This window comes from Carcharodon carcharias, chromosome 10 (genome assembly GCF_017639515.1).
Source record: "Carcharodon carcharias isolate sCarCar2 chromosome 10, sCarCar2.pri, whole genome shotgun sequence".
NCBI classification, from domain to species: Eukaryota; Metazoa; Chordata; class Chondrichthyes; order Lamniformes; family Lamnidae; genus Carcharodon; species Carcharodon carcharias.
Window position 1 is genome coordinate 139,177,292 of NC_054476.1, and position 18,296 is coordinate 139,195,587.

Sequence of the window (18,296 nt, forward strand, 5' to 3'; positions counted from 1 at the left end):
CATCCTTTCAACCTCTACCTGGTCAAGGCCGTTCACGATCATGTACAATTCAGTCAAATCACTCCTCACTCTTCTAAACTCCAGTGGAAACGAGCCTAGCATATCCAACCTTTCTTCATAAAACAACCTACTCATTCCAGGTATCAATCTATTAAACCTCCTTTGAACTGCCTCCGATGCATTCACATCCATTCTTAAGTAAAGAGACTAAAACTGCACACAGTATTCGAGGTGTGGTTTCACCAATGCCCTGTTTCACCAATGCAATGAAGCATAACATCCCTATTTTTATGTTCAATCCCTCTCGTAATAAAGGATAGCATTCCATTAGCATGACATCCTTACTTTTATGTTCAATCCCTCTCGTAGTAAAGGATAGCATTCCATTAACCTTCTTAATTACTTGCTGTACCTGCATACTAATTTTTTGTGACTCATGTACTGGAACACCTAGATCCCCCTGCACCTCAGAATTATGCAACTGTTGTCCATTTAAGTAATACTCTGCTTTTTTGTTCTTCCTACCAAAGCGAAGAACTTCACATTTTCCCACATTAAACTCCATTTGCCAGATTTTTGCTCACTCACTCAACCTATCTATTTCCATCTGCAACCTCCTCATGCCCTCTTCACACTATACTTTCCTACCTATTTTTGTGTCACTTGCCTCATCTAAGTCATTGATGTAAATCATAAAAATTTGTTGCCCCAGTACTGACCCCTGTGGGACTCCACTCGTCACATCCTGCCAATCAGAAAAAGACCCATTTATGCATACTGTCTGCTTTCTGCCAGCCAGCCAAACTTCTATCCATCCTAGTATTTTACCCCTTACACCATGTGCTTTTATTTTTTGTAATAATCTTTGATATGGCACCTTATCAAATGCCTTCTGGAGATACAAATACAGTACGTCTACAGGCTCCCTTTTATCCACTGCGCATGTTACTCCTTCAAAAAACTCCAATAAATTGGTTAAACATGATTTTCCTTTCACAAAACCATGCTGCCTCTTCTCAATTGCCTTGAGTGCTTCTAAGTACCCAGCTATAACCTCCTTAATGATCGATTCTAATAATTCCCCACAACAGACGTCAAGTTAACTGGCCTATAGTTTCCTGTTTTCTGCCTCCTTCCTCTCCTGAATAGAGGGGTTATATTTCCTTCTTTCCAATCTGTTGGAACCTTTCCAGAATCTAGCGAATTTAACGCCAACGTATCGACTACCTCATTAGCCACCTCTTTTAAGTTCCTAAGAATGTAGTCCATTGGGACCCGGAGACTCGCCAGCCTGCAGCTCCAACAGTTTGCTCAGTACCGTTTTGCTAGTGATTTCAATTTCACCAAGTTCCTTTCTCCCGTTCACCACCTGATTTGCAACCATTACTGGAATGTTTTTTGTACCCTCTATAGTGAACACAGACGCAAAATATTTATTCATTTCTTCCGCCATTTCCTTATTATCTAGTATTAACTCCCAATTGTCACTCTCTAGAGGATCAATACTCATTTTACTTACTCTTTTCCTTTTTAAGTACCTGTGGAAACTCTGCTATCTGCTTTTACATTTCTAGCTAGCTTCCTCTCATACTCTAATTTCTTTCTCCTGATTAACCTTTTAGCCATTCTCTCCCGCTCTTTTAATTCTGTCTGATCATCTGTTCTGGCACTCATCTTTGTGGAGTTGTATGCTTTTTCCTTAAGTTTGATGCATTCCTTAACATCTTTAGTTAACCACGGATGTTGAGTCCTCCCCTTAGAATTTTTCTTTATAGTAAGAATGTACTTATTCTGAATACTCTGAAATATCCCCTTAAATGCCTGCCACTGCTTGTCTATCGATCTATCCTCTAGCATAGTTTCCCAGTTCACTTCAGCTAGCTCAGCTTTCATGCCCACATAGTTGCCCTTATTTAAGTTTAAGGATACTAATCTTAGACCAACTTTCTCCCTTTCAAAGTGGATGTAAGATTCAATCACATTGTGGTTGCTGCTACCTACGGGTGCCTTTACTCAGGTCATTAATTAATCCTGTCACGTTACACAATACCAAGTCTAATATAACTTGCTCTCTGGTTGGTTCCACAAAATGCTGCTGTTAGAAGCTATCTCGAAAGCATACTAAGAACACGTTATCCAGGCTGCTACTGCCAATCTGATTTTTCCAGTTTATGCTTAGATTAAAATCATCCATGATTATTGCTGTCACTTTATCACAAGCACACAATATTTTATCTTGAATACTTTGTCCTACACTGTGGCTACTGTTAGGGGGCCTGTTGGCCACTCCCACTAATGACTTTTTCTCCCTACTATTCCTCATCTCCACCTAAACCGATTCTACATCATGATCTCCTGAACCAAGGCCATCTCTAACTATGCCCTTTGATTAACAGTGCTACCCCTCCACCTTTACCTACCTTCTTATTCTTCTTGAAAGTCATGTACCACTCAATATTAAGGATCCAATCTTTGTCGTCCTGCAGCCACGTCTCCGTAATTGCTATCAGATCATTTTTATTTACTTCAATGTGGGCCATCAGTTCATTTACTTTGTTATGAATGCTATGTGCATTCAGATAGAGAGCCTTCTGTTTTATCTTTTTGTTACCTTTGTAACATCTAGTCTTGACTGTTGGTGTATTCTTAGGTTTTTTTCTCTCTGTCCCTTTTAGCCACTCTCTGACCTTTGTTATGCAAAGTAATTGACAGAGGTGGGGGAAACTTCTACATATAAGCAAATGCTACCGTTCTATCTCACCACCGCATTTCTCTTTATTTCCTTCCTTTCTTTTCCTTCCTTCCGCCCATCTCCAGCCCTGCAACCTACCCTAAACTCTTTACTCCTTTTGACTCAAATTCTTTGTGCACCCTCCCCTATTTGCTCCACTATTGGCAGATGTATTGCCAGTCACCCACCAATGCTCTGGCCTTTTTCCTCAACACCTCCATCTCTCTCTTCTCCTTTAAGGTCCACTTTATAAACCACCTCTGACCAAGTTTTTTTTAACCGTCTTAATTTCTCCTCTTTTGACTCAGTGACCATGTTGATTATTGCTTTACATAGCACTTTGGGATGTTTTCTTTGCTAAGGAAGTTATATAATTTCTAATTGTTACATCTAGCTGTGTGTGCTGCTTTTTCTGTCTTGGGTCTGGGTGGGAATACCACACTCTACTATGTTACAACTGCTTCTTTATCAATCTATCCTCTAGCGTGAGCATGCTGTGTGCACCGCTTTATCTGCCCAGTTGATGAGTATTGGTTTTATACTGCAAGACCTGTTTTTTTAAACTAGTGTGTAATGTGCTGAAATTTTTAACAGATTGTGAAGTCTGCCTTCTGTTCATTTAGAAACTTGTGTAAGGAAGAGGGTTGCTGTTTCACTCAATTTTTGTTTGAGTTTCTGGGATTTTTACCAATATTTTTGAAATTTTACACCAAAATTATTTGTTTGTCCATAAAAATTTAGCTTTAGTTGTGGATTCCAAACGAAACTAAATGCAAATTATAAAAATTGTATGTAAAAAAAAAAATGGTGTTCTTTTCCAAATTATGATAAGAAACCAAAATCATCCAATTTTGCACTCTTCCACTGGATGGTCAAAGGGTGTTTCAGACGATTTATTGTGAATGAAATGGCTGATGAGGCAGAGTTGGGGACATCCACAGTGAATTAAGAGGGGCACCCAAAATGACTCGTGGAAGGGCTCTGGTGAATAGCACTAGCAGCTGAGTCATGGGAATTGGTTGTCTCCCTGCTGAGCAGGGCTATTGTGTAGTACATAACTGCATTCCAGCATCAGGGAAAATCCAATCATTATCCAGTGAGGGAACATCACAGCAAGAGGAAGTTCATTGTATACTTTACATGGTCGATTGCGAGGAGCAGAGAAGCAGAGGGCAATAGAATCTCCCATCAACTCTCCCTGCTGGTCAGTTGTGAAAATTTCTATGATAACTTGTGTATTTGGGACAGGAATGTGCTATTTGCATGCTTATTTAAAGGAGTGTTCAATTTTTGCCCCTGTTCTGTTGTTTAAAAGAGCTCTATGCCTCATTTGCTTTCAAAATGTCATTCGTGATAGTATCTTATTACCATGTAGCTTTAGAAATTTAGGTTTAGTAGTTGCATCAGTTTATTTTTAGCATTGCTGATTGTGGCTTTCTTTTCTGATGTGTCAACAAAGAGTCATGAATGCAGTCGGGTCACAATTGCGTCTACTTCACCACATGGTTCCTAGGAAGCTGTGTTAGATTGTAAAAGCAAATAGATTGTGTTATTGCAGAGTTTCACATTTAATACACATTTGTTAAAAGATTATTTTCCTCAAAATGTTAATGAATCTAACACTAATCGATTCTGGTCCTTGAAACACTGGTCAGAAACCGGCTTGTTTTTCAAATTGTTAACTCTTTAAAACCTGTTGAAATAATTCTAATTGTTATACACCCAGTTACATTCACTATTTAAATGCGCTATGCTGTGTGTGTTACACAGTTATGATTACTGCTTCACTGAAATGGGAGGTGGGGAAATTGAAACAACAAACACAACCTGTGTAAATTATGAGAGGAGCATGGTCTCTGTGTTGGGGTAGCAATCTCTACAGTGAACTGGCTTGCTTGTCAAATCCAAACAATTGCATAAATATTACCACCTGAATATGAAGAGCGAGATCCAGATAGACTTGTGAAGGACGGCCACTGGGGGAACACTCCTCCACTTCTCTTGCTTTACAATTCATTGTAACTGTGCCTTTGAACTCATGGTAGATTCTACCTGCTTACACAGGTACCTGTTTATGAAAATGAGAGAGAATGGTTTATGGAAAATGCCTGTTTGAGGGGATCAGGAGAATTTATATGAGGCATTGTCTTTGATACAGGCTCAGTGACTGCATACCAAATGCCAACAGAGCTTCAAGTTATTTTGTGAATTACTAACGAAATATTGCTAGTGGGAGAATCAAATCCATTGCAGGAAATATCTGTAGCTGGTTGTTTAACATGCAGCACTGAAATCGAGTGTTGATTCATTAACTGTGCATGCTACGTGTGAGAAATGTATTTGCTGGCAATCAGAACAAGAAATGTATTATAGGTGAAATTTGGTTCCTTCTGATGATAAAAAGAATTTTGGCAAAACAAGAGTTAAATGGTATTGTAGGTATTGACGGGAGCAGTGTCATCATATATTTGATTATTTTTCTTGCATTTTTTCTCAGGTGGTTTCCTAGAAACATGATCATATGGTGGCTTGATTCCTAGGCAGCATTTGAATGACTGACTGTCCGAAAATGTCAAGTTCAGGTTACCCCCCAGGCCAAGGCCCGTTTGGTGCAGAACCAAACAGATACCCAGGACATGCCATTCAATATACCTTCCCCAACAGCAGGCACCAGCAGGTAGGCTCACAAATATTCTGTCGATCTTGTGTATGATGTACTGTAGTCTTGCCTGTTGTGTCTAATTGTTTAGCTAATTCTTTACTGAACAGTGATGAAATACTGTGTAGGCATGTTCCCTGACTCTGCATTACTTTGGTGGTACAGGTGAGTGATGCACTAACATTAAGAATGCTGTTTGGTAGAAGGGCATATTGTGAATGATGTGACAGTTAGAAATAAGAAAATTTAGAAAATCTAGTGATGTTTTAGAAACTAAAAACTAGAGTTTGGAATGACATGTGTCCCTACATACTGTGTTGGTTGTTGAGTGTTGCAACACCCAGTTACTGAGCTCTTGGTACTCATTTAACTGCCTTGGTGATGAATTTTCCAAAGTTTTTATTTGTAAATTAGCATGCGTTTTTTCCCCTAACTTGCACCTTTCAGAATAATGTGACTGCAGAAAGAGGGGACAGGAATGACATTTGTGTCTTAATTACTTTATGCTGAGGCTGGACACATGCACGCACACAATGTATAGCATGTTGCTTCTAATATATAGCATGTTTGTAGTATTGTTTTGTAGCTTCACCAGGTTCATACCTCATTTTTAGGTATGCTTGATGCTGCTCTTGCATGCTGTCCTTCATCCTTTATTAAAACCAGGGTTGGTCCCCAAGGCTAGACAGAGTAGATAGGGAGAAGCTCTTCCTGCTCGCAAAAGGATCAAGAATGAGAGGGCACAGATTTAAAGTGATTTGCAAAAGAAGCAAACTTGACCCAAAAAAAATCTGTTTCACACAACGAGTGGTTCAGGCCTGGAATGCACTGCCTGGAAATGTGGTGGAGGCAGGTTCAATCAAGGCATTCAAGAGGGTATTAGATGATTTTTTGAATAGAAACAATGTGCAGGAGTACGGGGAAAAGACAGGGCAATGGCACTAGGTCATAATGCTCATTTGGAGAGCCGATGCAGACACGATGGGAAGAAAATTCCAAAGTGTCTCAATCCTCTGCGAGAAAAATATTTCCCTCATCCCTGTATTAAATGGGCAACCCCTTATTTTTAACAGTATCCCCTGGTTCTAGGTTCTCCCACAAGAGGAAACATCCTTTCTATATCCACCCTGTCAAGTCAACTCAGGATCTTATATGTTTTAATCAAGTTGCCTCTTACTCTTCTAAATTTCAGCGGATGCAAGCATAGCCTGCCCAGCCTTTCCTCAATCCACCCATTCCAGGTATTAATCTAATAAAGCTTCTCTGAACTGCTTCCAATGCAGTTATGCCTTTCCTTAAATAAGGAGACCAATACTGTACACAGTACTCCAAATGTGGTCTCACCAATGCCCTGTATAACTGAAGCATAACCTCCCTACTTTTGCATTCAATTCCCCATGCAATAAATGAGACCTTTTTATTAGCTTTGCTAATTATTGTAGCACCTGCATACCAACTATTTGTGATTCATGCACTAGGACAGCCAGATCCCTCTGTATCTCACAGCTCTCTCCATTTGCATAATATGCTTGTTTATTCGTTTTGCCAAAAGGGACAATTCACATTTTCCTATATTATACTCCATTTGCCAGATCTTTGCCCATTCACCTAACCTATCTATATCCTGTTGTGGCCTCCTTATGTTTTTAATTAATTCATGGGATGTGGACGTCACTGGCTAGGCCAGCATTTATTTCCCATCCCTAATTGCCCTTGAGAAGGCGGTGGTGAGCTGCCTTCTTGAACTGCTGCTGTCCCTGTGCTGTAGGTACACCCATGGTACTGTTAGGAAGGAAGTTCCAGGATTTTGACCCAGTGACAGTGAAGGAACGGCGATGTATTTCCAAGTCAGGATGGTGAGTGACTTGGAGGTCAGCCTCGAGGTGGTGGTGTTCCCATGTGTCTGCTGCCCCTTGTCCTTCTAGATGATAGTGGTCATGGGTTTGGAAGGTGCTGTCTAAGGAGGCGAGATGAGTTCCTGCAGTGCATCTTGTAGATGGTGTACACTGCTGCCACTGTGTGTCAGTGGTGGAGTAGTGAATGTTTGTAGACGGGTACCAATCAAGTAGACTGTTTTGTCCTGGACGGTGTCAAGCTTCTTGAGTGTTGTTGGAGCTGCACTCATCTAGGCAAGTGGAGAGCATTCCATCACACTCCTGACTTGTACCTTGTAAATGGTGGATGACTTTGGGGAGTCAGGGAGTGAGTTATTCACCGCAGGATTCCTAATCCCTGGCCTGCTCTTGTAGCCACAATATTTCTATGGCTAGTCCAGTTCAGTTCCTGGTCAGTGGTTCTTGATATTTATATCCTCTTCATAACTTACTTTCCTACATATCTTTGTGTAATCAGCAAATTTAGCAACCACATCTTTGGTCCCTTCATCCAAATCATTTATATAAATTGTAAAGAGTTGAGGCCTTAGCACTGATCCCCTTGTGTGCCACTTGCCATGTTCTGCCAACTGGAAAATTACCCATTTATGCCTACTCTCTTTCTTGTTAGCTAACCAATCTTCTATCCTTGCCAATATGTTAGCATATTTTCAGCAATATTCTTTGATGTGGCACCTTATCAAATGCCCGATGGAAATCTAAGTACAGTACATCCACCAGTTCCTCTTTATTCATGGCACATGTGACTTCTTTGAACAAGTCCAATAAATTGGTTAAACATGATTTCCCTTTCACAAGACCATGTCCTTTGAAGAAGTCCAATAAATTGGTTAAACACGATTTCCCTTTCAGAAGACCATGTTGACTCTGCCAGTTTGCCTTGAATTTTCCTAAGTACCCTGCTATAATGCTTTTAATGATAGCTTCTAACATTTTCCCTTTGACAGATTTTAAACTGGCCTATAGTTTCCTGCTGTCTGTCTCTCTTCCTTTTTGAATAAAGGAGTTACATGAGCTATTTTCCAATCTAATGGAGTTTTCCTCGAATTGAGTGAATTTTATAAGAATTAAATTCAATCCATCAACTATCTCACTAGCCATTCCTTTTAATACCCTAGGATGAAATCCTTCAGGACCGGGGACTTGTCAACCCGCAGCTCCAACAATTTTCTAAGTACCTCTTCTCTGTTGCTTGTAATTTTGAGTGTTACTGAAAGTTTTTTTTTTGCCAGAGCTTCAAAAAAAGTTTTTTTTTTCAGCAATACTAAAGTTCTGTAGTACCAAACGACTTCAAATCACTCCTTGCTCTTTCATTATATTTTATCCCTGCCGCACACCTTTGCGCGATTATATGCTTTTTTAGGAAAGTTTGAAACTATCTTTAACTTTTTTAGTTAACCATAGATAGCGGGTTAACTTGGATTTTTTTTCTCATTGGAATGTGCCTATTCTGCATGTTCTGAAATATCCCCTTAAATGTCTGCCACTTAATCTTTGTTGACCTAGCTCTTAACCTAAATTGCTTGTTCACTTTAGCTATCTCTGCATTCATTTTTTTTTCTTTATTCTTTCATGGGATGTGGGTGTCACTGGCAAGGTCAGCATTTGTTGCCTATCCCTAAATGCCCATGAAACTGAGTGGCTTGCGAGGCCATTTCTGAGGGCGTTTAAGAATCAACCAAATTGCTGTGGGCCTGGAGTCACAAGTAGGCCAGTCCAGGAAGGATGGCAGATTTCCTTCCTAAAATGGCAGCTAGTGAACCAGCTGGGTTTTTATGACAATCGATGATAGTTTCATGGTTACTTTTACTGAAATTAGCTTTATATTCCAGATTTTTTTATTACTGAATTCAGATTCCACCAGCTGCCATGTTGGGATTTGAACCCATTCCCTAGAGCTTAGCCTGAGTCTCTGGATTACTGGTACAGCAACATTACCACTACGCCACCATCTCCCCACTGTGTCTTCATAATTACCCTTACTTAAGTTTAAGATACTAGTCTTAGACCCAGTCTTCTCTCCCTCAAACTGAATGTAAAATTCAATCATATTATGGTCATTGCTACCTGGGGGTGCCTTCACTATGAGGGCATTAATTAATCCTATCTTGAGTATTGCTGAAAAAAGAGACAAGTCTAAGCTTTTCATCTTGCACTCATCAGGACACTTGCAAGAATACCAATATAAGGGAGAAAACGTCAATTTATACTGTATGTGAAGAGAGTGCTGATTGGTTGGAAGTGGCGTTGCCATGGAAAATGCACCAGTGATGGCGACTGACAGTTAACTGCCTAGCATTGTTTGAAATTTAAACCAGGAAGCTTGACCCTGATTGGTCAAGGCATTGCCCTGAGGAATGAGTCAGTGAATGACTGCCCGTTATTTTGTTTAATTGAAACAGGCATAATATATGTACATGTTCTTTCTGTCTGCAAAGAACCGGGCCCTGTGTATTAATATATGTAGCTTCCAGTACAACCTTGTAAATACGGCCTGAGCCATTTGCTCGCCATGTAAGCTTGTTGCTGAAATAGGGTGCATCAAAGGCATCCTGCAGGATAATGGCTACCCTTATCAGATCATTTCGCACTGTATATCACGTAAGCTCATGAACGGGCCTAATGCTGTCACTTTCAGTCCTGAAAAGTGCCCAGTCTATCTCAGGTTACCCTGGAAGGGTAAGGTATTTCAAACATTTGAACAACAGGTGAAGCTAGTTGTTTCACGCTGCAAATATGCAGTAACAACACGAGTAGTATTCGCCACTAATGGGATGTAGCTGCCAAGCCAAAAAGATGTTCTGCCTATCACACAAATGAGTAATGTAGTATATGAATTTCAGTGCCAGTGTGATGCTAGGTATGTAGGCCGTAATTTCCAAAGACTGGTGAATTATATCAAACGGCATGTCCCAGGTGCTATTCGCAATAGGCAGTGTACAGACTGTACCCAGCCAGCACGTGCTTGCAAAATTCAAAACACAATGTGCAACGTTAGATGTGATTCTGTGATTGGACAACATTTGCTAAATAATCCTCAATATGCTAAGAATTACGCAGACAACCAATTTAAGATCAGTCGGGCTCACGGTGTGGCTCATTTATGATTACTAGAAGATACATATATTAATTCACAGGGCCCTGTTCTTTGCAGACAGAAAGGACATGTACACACATTGCGTCTGTTTCAGCTAAACAAAATAAGTGACAGCCATTCGCTGACTCATTCCTCAGGTCATTGCCTTGACCAATCAGGATCAAGCTGCCTGGTTTAAATTTCAAACAATGTTTGGCACCATCAGTGGTGCATTTTCCATGGCAACTCTGTTTGCCAACCAATAAGCATACTTTTCACATACAGTATAAATTGATATTGGTATTATATTGGTATTCTTGTGAGTGTCCTGATGAGTGCAAGATGAAAAGCTTAGATATATTTCTTTTATCAGCAATACTCAAGTTCTTACGACAAAACAAGTATTTGTAATCCTATCTCATTGCACAACACCAGATCTAGTATAGCCTGCTCCCTGATTGGCTCCAGTACGTGCTGATCTGAGAAATTATCCTGAAAATATTCTATGAATTCTTCATCTCAGCTCCCTAGCCCATCTGAATTTTCAGCCTATATATAGCCTAAATTCCCCCATGATAATCAGCACACCTTTCTGACAAGCTGCCACTATTTCTTTTTTGGTATCCTGTCCTACCATGTGATTACTTTAGGAGGCCTGTACACCATTCCCACAAGTAACTTCTTGCCTTTACCGTTCCTCATCTCTGCCCAAACTGCTTCTATATCCTGGTTTCCTGAACTTAGGTCATCTCTCTTTATTGTGCTAATGTGTCCTTAATTAACAGAACCACCCCTCCACCTTTTCCGAATTTCCTATCCTTCCTAAATGTCGCATACCCTTCAATATTCAGGTCCCAGTCTATGCCATCCTGCAGCCATGCCTCAGGACTATTAGAACGTACTTATTTATCTCTACTTGCACTATCAGTTCATTTGTTTTGAATGCTACATGATTTCAGGTACAGAGCCTTAAGTTTTGCCCTTTTATTATTTTTGTAACCCCAGGGCTCACCTTTTAATTTACTCTTAGATTTGTACGCTCTGTCCCGTCCTGTCACAGTTTGTTTATCATTTCCCATATTAATACCTTCCCCCCTTACCTTGTCTCTACTCTTTGATATACCATATTTGATCCCTTGCCTCCACCATTTAGTTCAAAACCCTCTCTACTTCCCTAGTTTTGCAGTTTGCAAGAACACTAGTCCCAGCATGTTTCAGGTGTAGACCATCCCAAAAGTACAGCCCCCACTTTTCCCCATGAACCGGAACTCACTTCTCCCTCACCAGCCTTTGTGCCGTGCATTCCTCTCTCTAATCTAAAGTGCCCTGTGCCACTTTGCACACAGCTGAGGTAATAACCAAGAGATTATTACCTTTGAGGTTTTGCTGCGTAATTTAGGGCTAGCTCCTCATACTGACTATGTAGAACCTCCTGCCTTGTCCTGCCTTTGTCATTGGTGGCTACATGGACCATGACTACTGGATCCTCCCCCTCTCACTGCAAGTTTCCCTCCAGCCCTGAACAGATGTCCCGCATTGGGCAGGCAGCACAGCCGTCTGGACCCTCGCTCTTTTCTACAGAGAACAATGTCAATTTCCCCCTCACTATACTGTCCCCTGCTACCACTACATTCCTTTTTGCATCCGCCGCTTGAATGACTTCCTGTACCATGGTGCATGGCCAACCTGCTCATCCACCTTGCTGACCTTGCTTTCGTCACACAGGTTGCAAGACCTCAAACCTGCTGACAATTGCAAAGTCTGAGTCTCCTCCCAACTGCTTGGTTGCTTTACCTGCCTTATTATAGTCACATTCTCCTGTCCTTCACCGCTGGCCAAAACAGGTGACTGATTCTAAGAGGTGTGACCATCCTCTGGAACAAAGTGTCCTGGTATTTCTCTCCCTCCCTTGTTGTTTAGTGTCTGCAGTTTGGGTTTCAGATCGATAATCCTGATCTGAAATTCCTCTGGCTGCTTACACTTTCTACAGACGTGTTTGTTCTGACTTAGCTTGGCGTCCAAAATTCCCCACATTCCACAGCTGCAATATATGACCTGTCCTGCCATTATTACTTATGTTAGATAGTTAATTTATTTACTGTGCTTTCTTAATTAACATATAACAATTCCTTTGTATATTACAAGTTACTGTGCTTATTAATTGCTAGCACTAGTTAGTGTTAAGAGTGATACATTTTTCAATTAGACAGCCATGTATTTTAGGCATTCATTTAAATTATTTTATTTTTATTAATAGTTTAAAGTTTTAGTTCACTTTATAGATCTGACGTCCGAAGGTAGCTATTAATACATTGTCCCTTAGACCAAGCGCTTAGCAGCCAATCAACCTACTAGTTCCCTGTGATGTCACAGTTGTTTTTTTGACTCAGTTTCTTTCAGCTGCTGATATAGCTGCACTCCCAACTCCCGCCTCTCTGATTTTGAACAGCGAAGCTCCCAACTCCCGCCTCTCTGATTTTAAACAGCGAAGCTCCCGACTCCCTCCTCTCTGATTTTAAACAGCGAAGCTCCCGACTCCCTCCTCTCTGATTTTAAACAGCGAAGCTCCTGACTCCCTCCTCTCTGATTTTAAACAGCGAAGCTCCTGACTCCCTCCTCTCTGATTTTAAACAGCGAAGCTCCCAACTCCCGCCTCTCTGATTTTAAACAGCGAAGCTCCCGACTCCTTCCTCTCTGATTTTAAACAGCGAAGCTCCCGATTCCTTCCTCTCTGATTTTAAACAGCGAAGCTCCCGACTCCTTCCTCTCTGATTTTAAACAGCGAAGCTCCCGACTCCCTCCTCTCTGATTTTAAACAGCGAAGCTCCCGACTCCTTCCTCTCTGATTTTAAACAGCGAAGCTCCCGATTCCTTCCTCTCTGATTTTAAACAGCGAAGCTCCCGACTCCTTCCTCTCTGATTTTAAACAGCGAAGCTCCCAACTCCCGCCTCTCTGATTTTGAACAGCGAAGCTCCCAACTCCCGCCTCTCTGATTTTAAACAGCGAAGCTCCCGACTCCCTCCTCTCTGATTTTAAACAGCGAAGCTCCCGACTCCTTCCTCTCTGATTTTAAACAGCGAAGCTCCCGATTCCTTCCTCTCTGATTTTAAACAGCGAAGCTCCCGACTCCTTCCTCTCTGATTTTAAACAGTGAAGCTCCCGATTCCCGCCTCTCTGATTTTAAACAGCGAAGCTCCCGATTCCTTCCTCTCTGATTTTAAACAGCGAAGCTTCCGACTCCCTCCTCTCTGATTTTGGACAGCGAAGCTCCCGACTCCTTCCTCTCTGATTTTAAACAGTGAAGCTCCCGACTCCTGCCTCTCTGATTTTGAACAGCGAAACTCCCGACTCCTTCCTCTCTGATTTTAAATAGGGAAGCTCCTGACTCCTTCCTCTCTGATTTTAAGCAGGGAAGCTCCCGACTCCCTCCTCTCTGATTTTAAACAGCGAAGCTCCCGACTCCTTCCTCTCTGATTTTAAACAGCGAAGCTCCCGATTCCTTCCTCTCTGATTTTAAACAGCGAAGCTCCCGACTCCTTCCTCTCTGATTTTAAACAGCGAAGCTCCCGATTCCTTCCTCTCTGATTTTAAACAGCGAAGCTCCCGACTCCTTCCTCTCTGATTTTAAACAGCGAAGCTCCCGATTCCTTCCTCTCTGATTTTAAACAGCGAAGCTCCCGACTCCTTCCTCTCTGATTTTAAACAGCGAAGCTCCCGATTCCTTCCTCTCTGATTTTAAACAGCGAAGCTCCCGACTCCTTCCTCTCTGATTTTAAACAGCGAAGCTCCCGATTCCTTCCTCTCTGATTTTAAACAGCGAAGCTCCCGACTCCCTCCTCTCTGATTTTAAACAGCGAAGCTCCCGACTCCTTCCTCTCTGATTTTAAACAGCGAAGCTCCCGACTCCCTCCTCTCTGATTTTAAACAGTGAAGCTTCCGACTCACTCCTCTCTGATTTTGGACAGCGAAGCTCCTGACTCCCTCCTCTCTGATTTTAAACAGCGAAGCTTCCGACTCCCTCCTCTCTGATTTTGGACATCGAAGCTCCCGACTCCCGCCTCTCTGATTTTAAACAGCGAAGCTCCCGACTCCTTCCTCTCTGATTTTAAACAGCGAAGCTTCCGACTCCCTCCTCTCTGATTTTGGACAGTGAAGCTCCTGACTCCCTCCTCTCTGATTTTGGACAGCGAAGCTCCTGACTCCCTCCTCTCTGATTTTGGACATCGAAGCTCCCGACTCCCGCCTCTCTGATTTTAAACAGCGAAGCTCCCGACTCCTTCCTCTCTGATTTTAAACAGTGAAGCTTCCGACTCCCTCCTCTCTGATTTTGGACAGTGAAGCTCCTGACTCCCTCCTCTCTGATTTTGGACAGCGAAGCTCCTGACTCCCTCCTCTCTGATTTTAAACAGGGAAGCTCCTGACTCCCTCCTCTCTGATTTTAAACAGGGAAGCTCCCGACTCCCTCCCTGCTGATTTTAAACAGTGACGATCCCAGTACCCTCCTCCCTGATTCTTAAAAAAGATTTCGTTCGTGGGATGGGAGCCTCGCTGGAGAGGCCAGCATTTATTGTCCAATTCCAAATGCCCATGAAGCTGTCTGTGAGAAGGTGTTGGTAATTATTGTCCAATTCCAAATGCCCATGAAGCTGTCTGTGAGAAGGTGTTGGTAAGCTTCCTTCTTAAACCGCTGTTGTCTTTGTGGTGTAAGTACACCCACGATGCTGCTAGGGTGGGAGTTCCTGGATTTTGACCCAGCGACTGTGAAGGAACGGTGATATATTTCCAAGCCTGGATGGTGTGTGGCTTGGAATGAAGCTTCCAGGTGACACTGTTCCCATGTGTCTGCTGCTCTTGTCCATCTAGACAGTAGTGGTCGTGGGTTTGGATCGTGCTGTCGAAGGAGTTTTGGTGAATTTGTGCAGTGTATCTTGTAGAAGGTACAGATTGCTACCAGTGAATTAAAAAAAAACATTTTTTATTCATTTACGGGATGTGGGCTTCGCTGCCTGGGCCAGCATTTATTGCCCATCCCTAGTTGCCCTTGAGAAGGTGGTGGTGAGCTGCCTCCTTGAACCACTGTAGTCCATGAGGTATAGGTGCACCCACAGTGCTGTTAGGAAGGGAGTTCCAGCATATTGACCAGTGAATGTTTGTGGACGGATTGCCAATTAGACGGGCTACTTTGTCCTGTCTGGTGTGAAGCTTCTTGAGTGTTGTGGGAGCTGCACCTATCCAGACAAGTGGGGAGTATTCCATCACACTCCTGACTTGTGCCCTGTAGCTGGTGGACAGGCTTTGGGGAGTCAGGAGGTGAGTTACTCAGTGCAGGATTCCTAGCCTCTGACCTGCTCTTGCAGCCACAGTATTTTTATGGCTAGTCCAGTTCAGTTCCTGGTCAATGGTGACCCGTAGGATGTTGATAGTGGGGGATTCAATGATGGCAATGCTGTTGGACATCATGGGGCAATGGTTAGATTCTCTCTTGTTGGCAATGGTCATTGCTCGGTACGTGTGTGGTGCAAATGTTACTTGCCACTTGTCAGCCCAAGCCTGGATGTTGTCCCTGTCTTGCTGCATATGGGACTGCTTCCATAGCTGAGGAGTCGCGAATGGTGCCGAACATTGTGCAATCATCAGCGAACTTCCCCACTTCTGACCTAATGATGGAAGGAAGGTTATTGATGAAGAGCTGAATATGGTTTGGGCCAAGGATACAACCCTGAGGAACTCCTGCAGTGATGTCCTGGAGCTGAGATAACTGACCTCCAACAACCAGAACCATCTTCCTTTGGGCTAGGTGTGACTCCAGCCAGCAGAGAGTTTTCCCCCTGATTCACATTCACTCCAGTTTTGCTAGGGCTCCTTGATGCCACACTCGGTCAAGTGTGGCTTTGATGTCAAAGGCAATCACCTTCACCTCACCTCTGGAGTTCAGCTCTTTTATCCATGTTTGAACCAAGGCCGTAATCAGGTCAAGAGCTGAGTGATCCTGGCGGAACCCAAACTGGGCGTCAGTGAGCAGGTTATTGTTGAACAACTGCTGCTTGATAGCACTGTTGATGACCTCTTTCACCATTTACTGACGATTGACAGTAAGCTGATGGGACGATAATTGGCTGGGCTTGATTTGTCCTGCTTTTTGCGTACAGGACATACTTGGATTATTTTCCTCATAACCAGGTAGACGCCTGTGTTGTAGGTGTACTGGAACAACTTGGCTAGGGGCGCAGCAAATTCTGAAAAAGGCATATGGGACATTTGCCTTAATCAATCGAGGCATAGATTACAAAAGTAGGGAGGTCATGTTGGAGTTGTATAGAACCTTGGTGAGGCCACAGCTGGAGTACTGTGTGCTGTTCTGGTCGCCACATTATAGGAAGGATGTGATTGCACTGGAGGGGGTGCAAAGGAGATTCACCAGGATGTTGCCTGGGATGAAACATTTATGTTATGAAGAGAGGTTGGATAGACTTGGGTTGTTTTTGTTGGAGCAGAGAAGACTGAGGGGCAACCTGATCGAGGTGTACAAGATTATGAGGGGCATGGACAGGGTGGATAGGGAGCAGCTGTTCCCCTTGGTTGAAGTTTCAGTCATAAGGGGACATAAGTTCAAGGTGGAGGGCAGGAGGTTTAGGGGGATGTGAGGAAAAACTTTTTTACCCAGAGGGTGGTGACGGTCTGGAATGCACTGCCTGGGAGGATGGTGAAGACGGGTTGCCTCACATCCTTTAAAAAGTACCTGGATGAGCACTTGGTACATCATAATATTCAAGGCTATGGGCCAAGTGCTGGTAAATGGGATTAGGTAGGTAGGTCAGGTGTTTCTCACATATCGGTGCAGACTAGATGGGCTGAAGGGCCTCTTGTGCACTGTGATTCTATGGATCTGAAATATGCAAGGGATAGGAGATTAGATGTCATTCCATTGAAGATGTGTTTCTTCTGAAAACTGACCAAGATATTTACGAGTGCTGGACCTAAAGGGGATCCCATGGCAACACCACCTATTTGGGCATATGTGGTGTTGTTAAAACTGAACTCAGCTGCTCGAGTTGCTGAGTTCATAAACTCAATGAATGCAAGTTGAGACAAAGGTGGTGCATCTAGATAGCCATGGTATAGTGATGCGGTGCAAATGTCTATGGCTTCCTTGAGCGGTATGTTGTTGAATAGGCTAGCTGGCAAATGTCAAACAAGCACATGGACATGGTATTGCTATCGATATGCAAGCCCTATATGGTTTTCAAAAAGGTGAAGGAATCCTTCACTGTGTATGTGGAAATCTTGCTCAAAGCTGATTGTAGCAACTCACCCAACCATTTGGCCAATTCTTGTTGTGCAGAATCAGTCATAGCTAAGATCGGGCTTAAAGCGACATCACTTTTGTGTGCCTTGGGCAGCCCAAACATGCGTGGATGCAGTGAGTCATAAGGACGAATCCTATCATACGTACCACCTGGAAACATGTTACACTTATACAAGTCCAACGAGCATTTTTATAACTTGCTTTCAAACAGGGCTTGTCTGGTCTTACTTACTGGCATATAAATGGATATGAATTTGGATCATTAGGAATTATGTGCATTTTATTGATATAGTCACACCTGTTGTGGATGACTATTCCAGTTCTTTTATTGGTTTTACAGTTATGTATATCTGAGTTGGCTATGTGGCCTTACAACGCTACCAGATACTCACGTTGCTTGTGAAAGTCAGCCAAGGCAGTCAGTATCCCACAGTATGCATGCGCTAGATAAGCTAGGTGCGCTTTCAGGGATTCAGCATCTTCGGTGGATGCTGGTTTCTGAATAGCTGTGTGTAGACAAGTTCGAACTCTGCAAATACCTCTTCCTGTTTGATATGGGATGAAGTCACACCAAAATTGAAGCCATGCGTAAGAACAAAGTCCTTGCTTTCAGAGCATTCATGGTCAG

The 18,296-nt window shown here is 42.7% G+C and overlaps 1 protein-coding gene across 11 annotated transcripts in view; it reads left to right on the plus strand.

The window, feature by feature from the left end:
• The window catches only part of ncor1 (nuclear receptor corepressor 1), a 404,095-nt gene that overhangs the window by 34,526 nt on the left and 351,273 nt on the right, over positions 1 to 18,296 (plus strand). For all 11 annotated transcript variants that reach the window (XM_041197143.1, XM_041197144.1, XM_041197133.1 and 8 more), the window contains exon 2: positions 5,229 to 5,408. In XM_041197143.1, coding sequence (XP_041053077.1) covers positions 5,283 to 5,408 — 126 coding nt within the window. In that variant the 5' untranslated portion in view covers positions 5,229 to 5,282. The remainder of the gene's footprint in view (positions 1 to 5,228; positions 5,409 to 18,296) is intronic.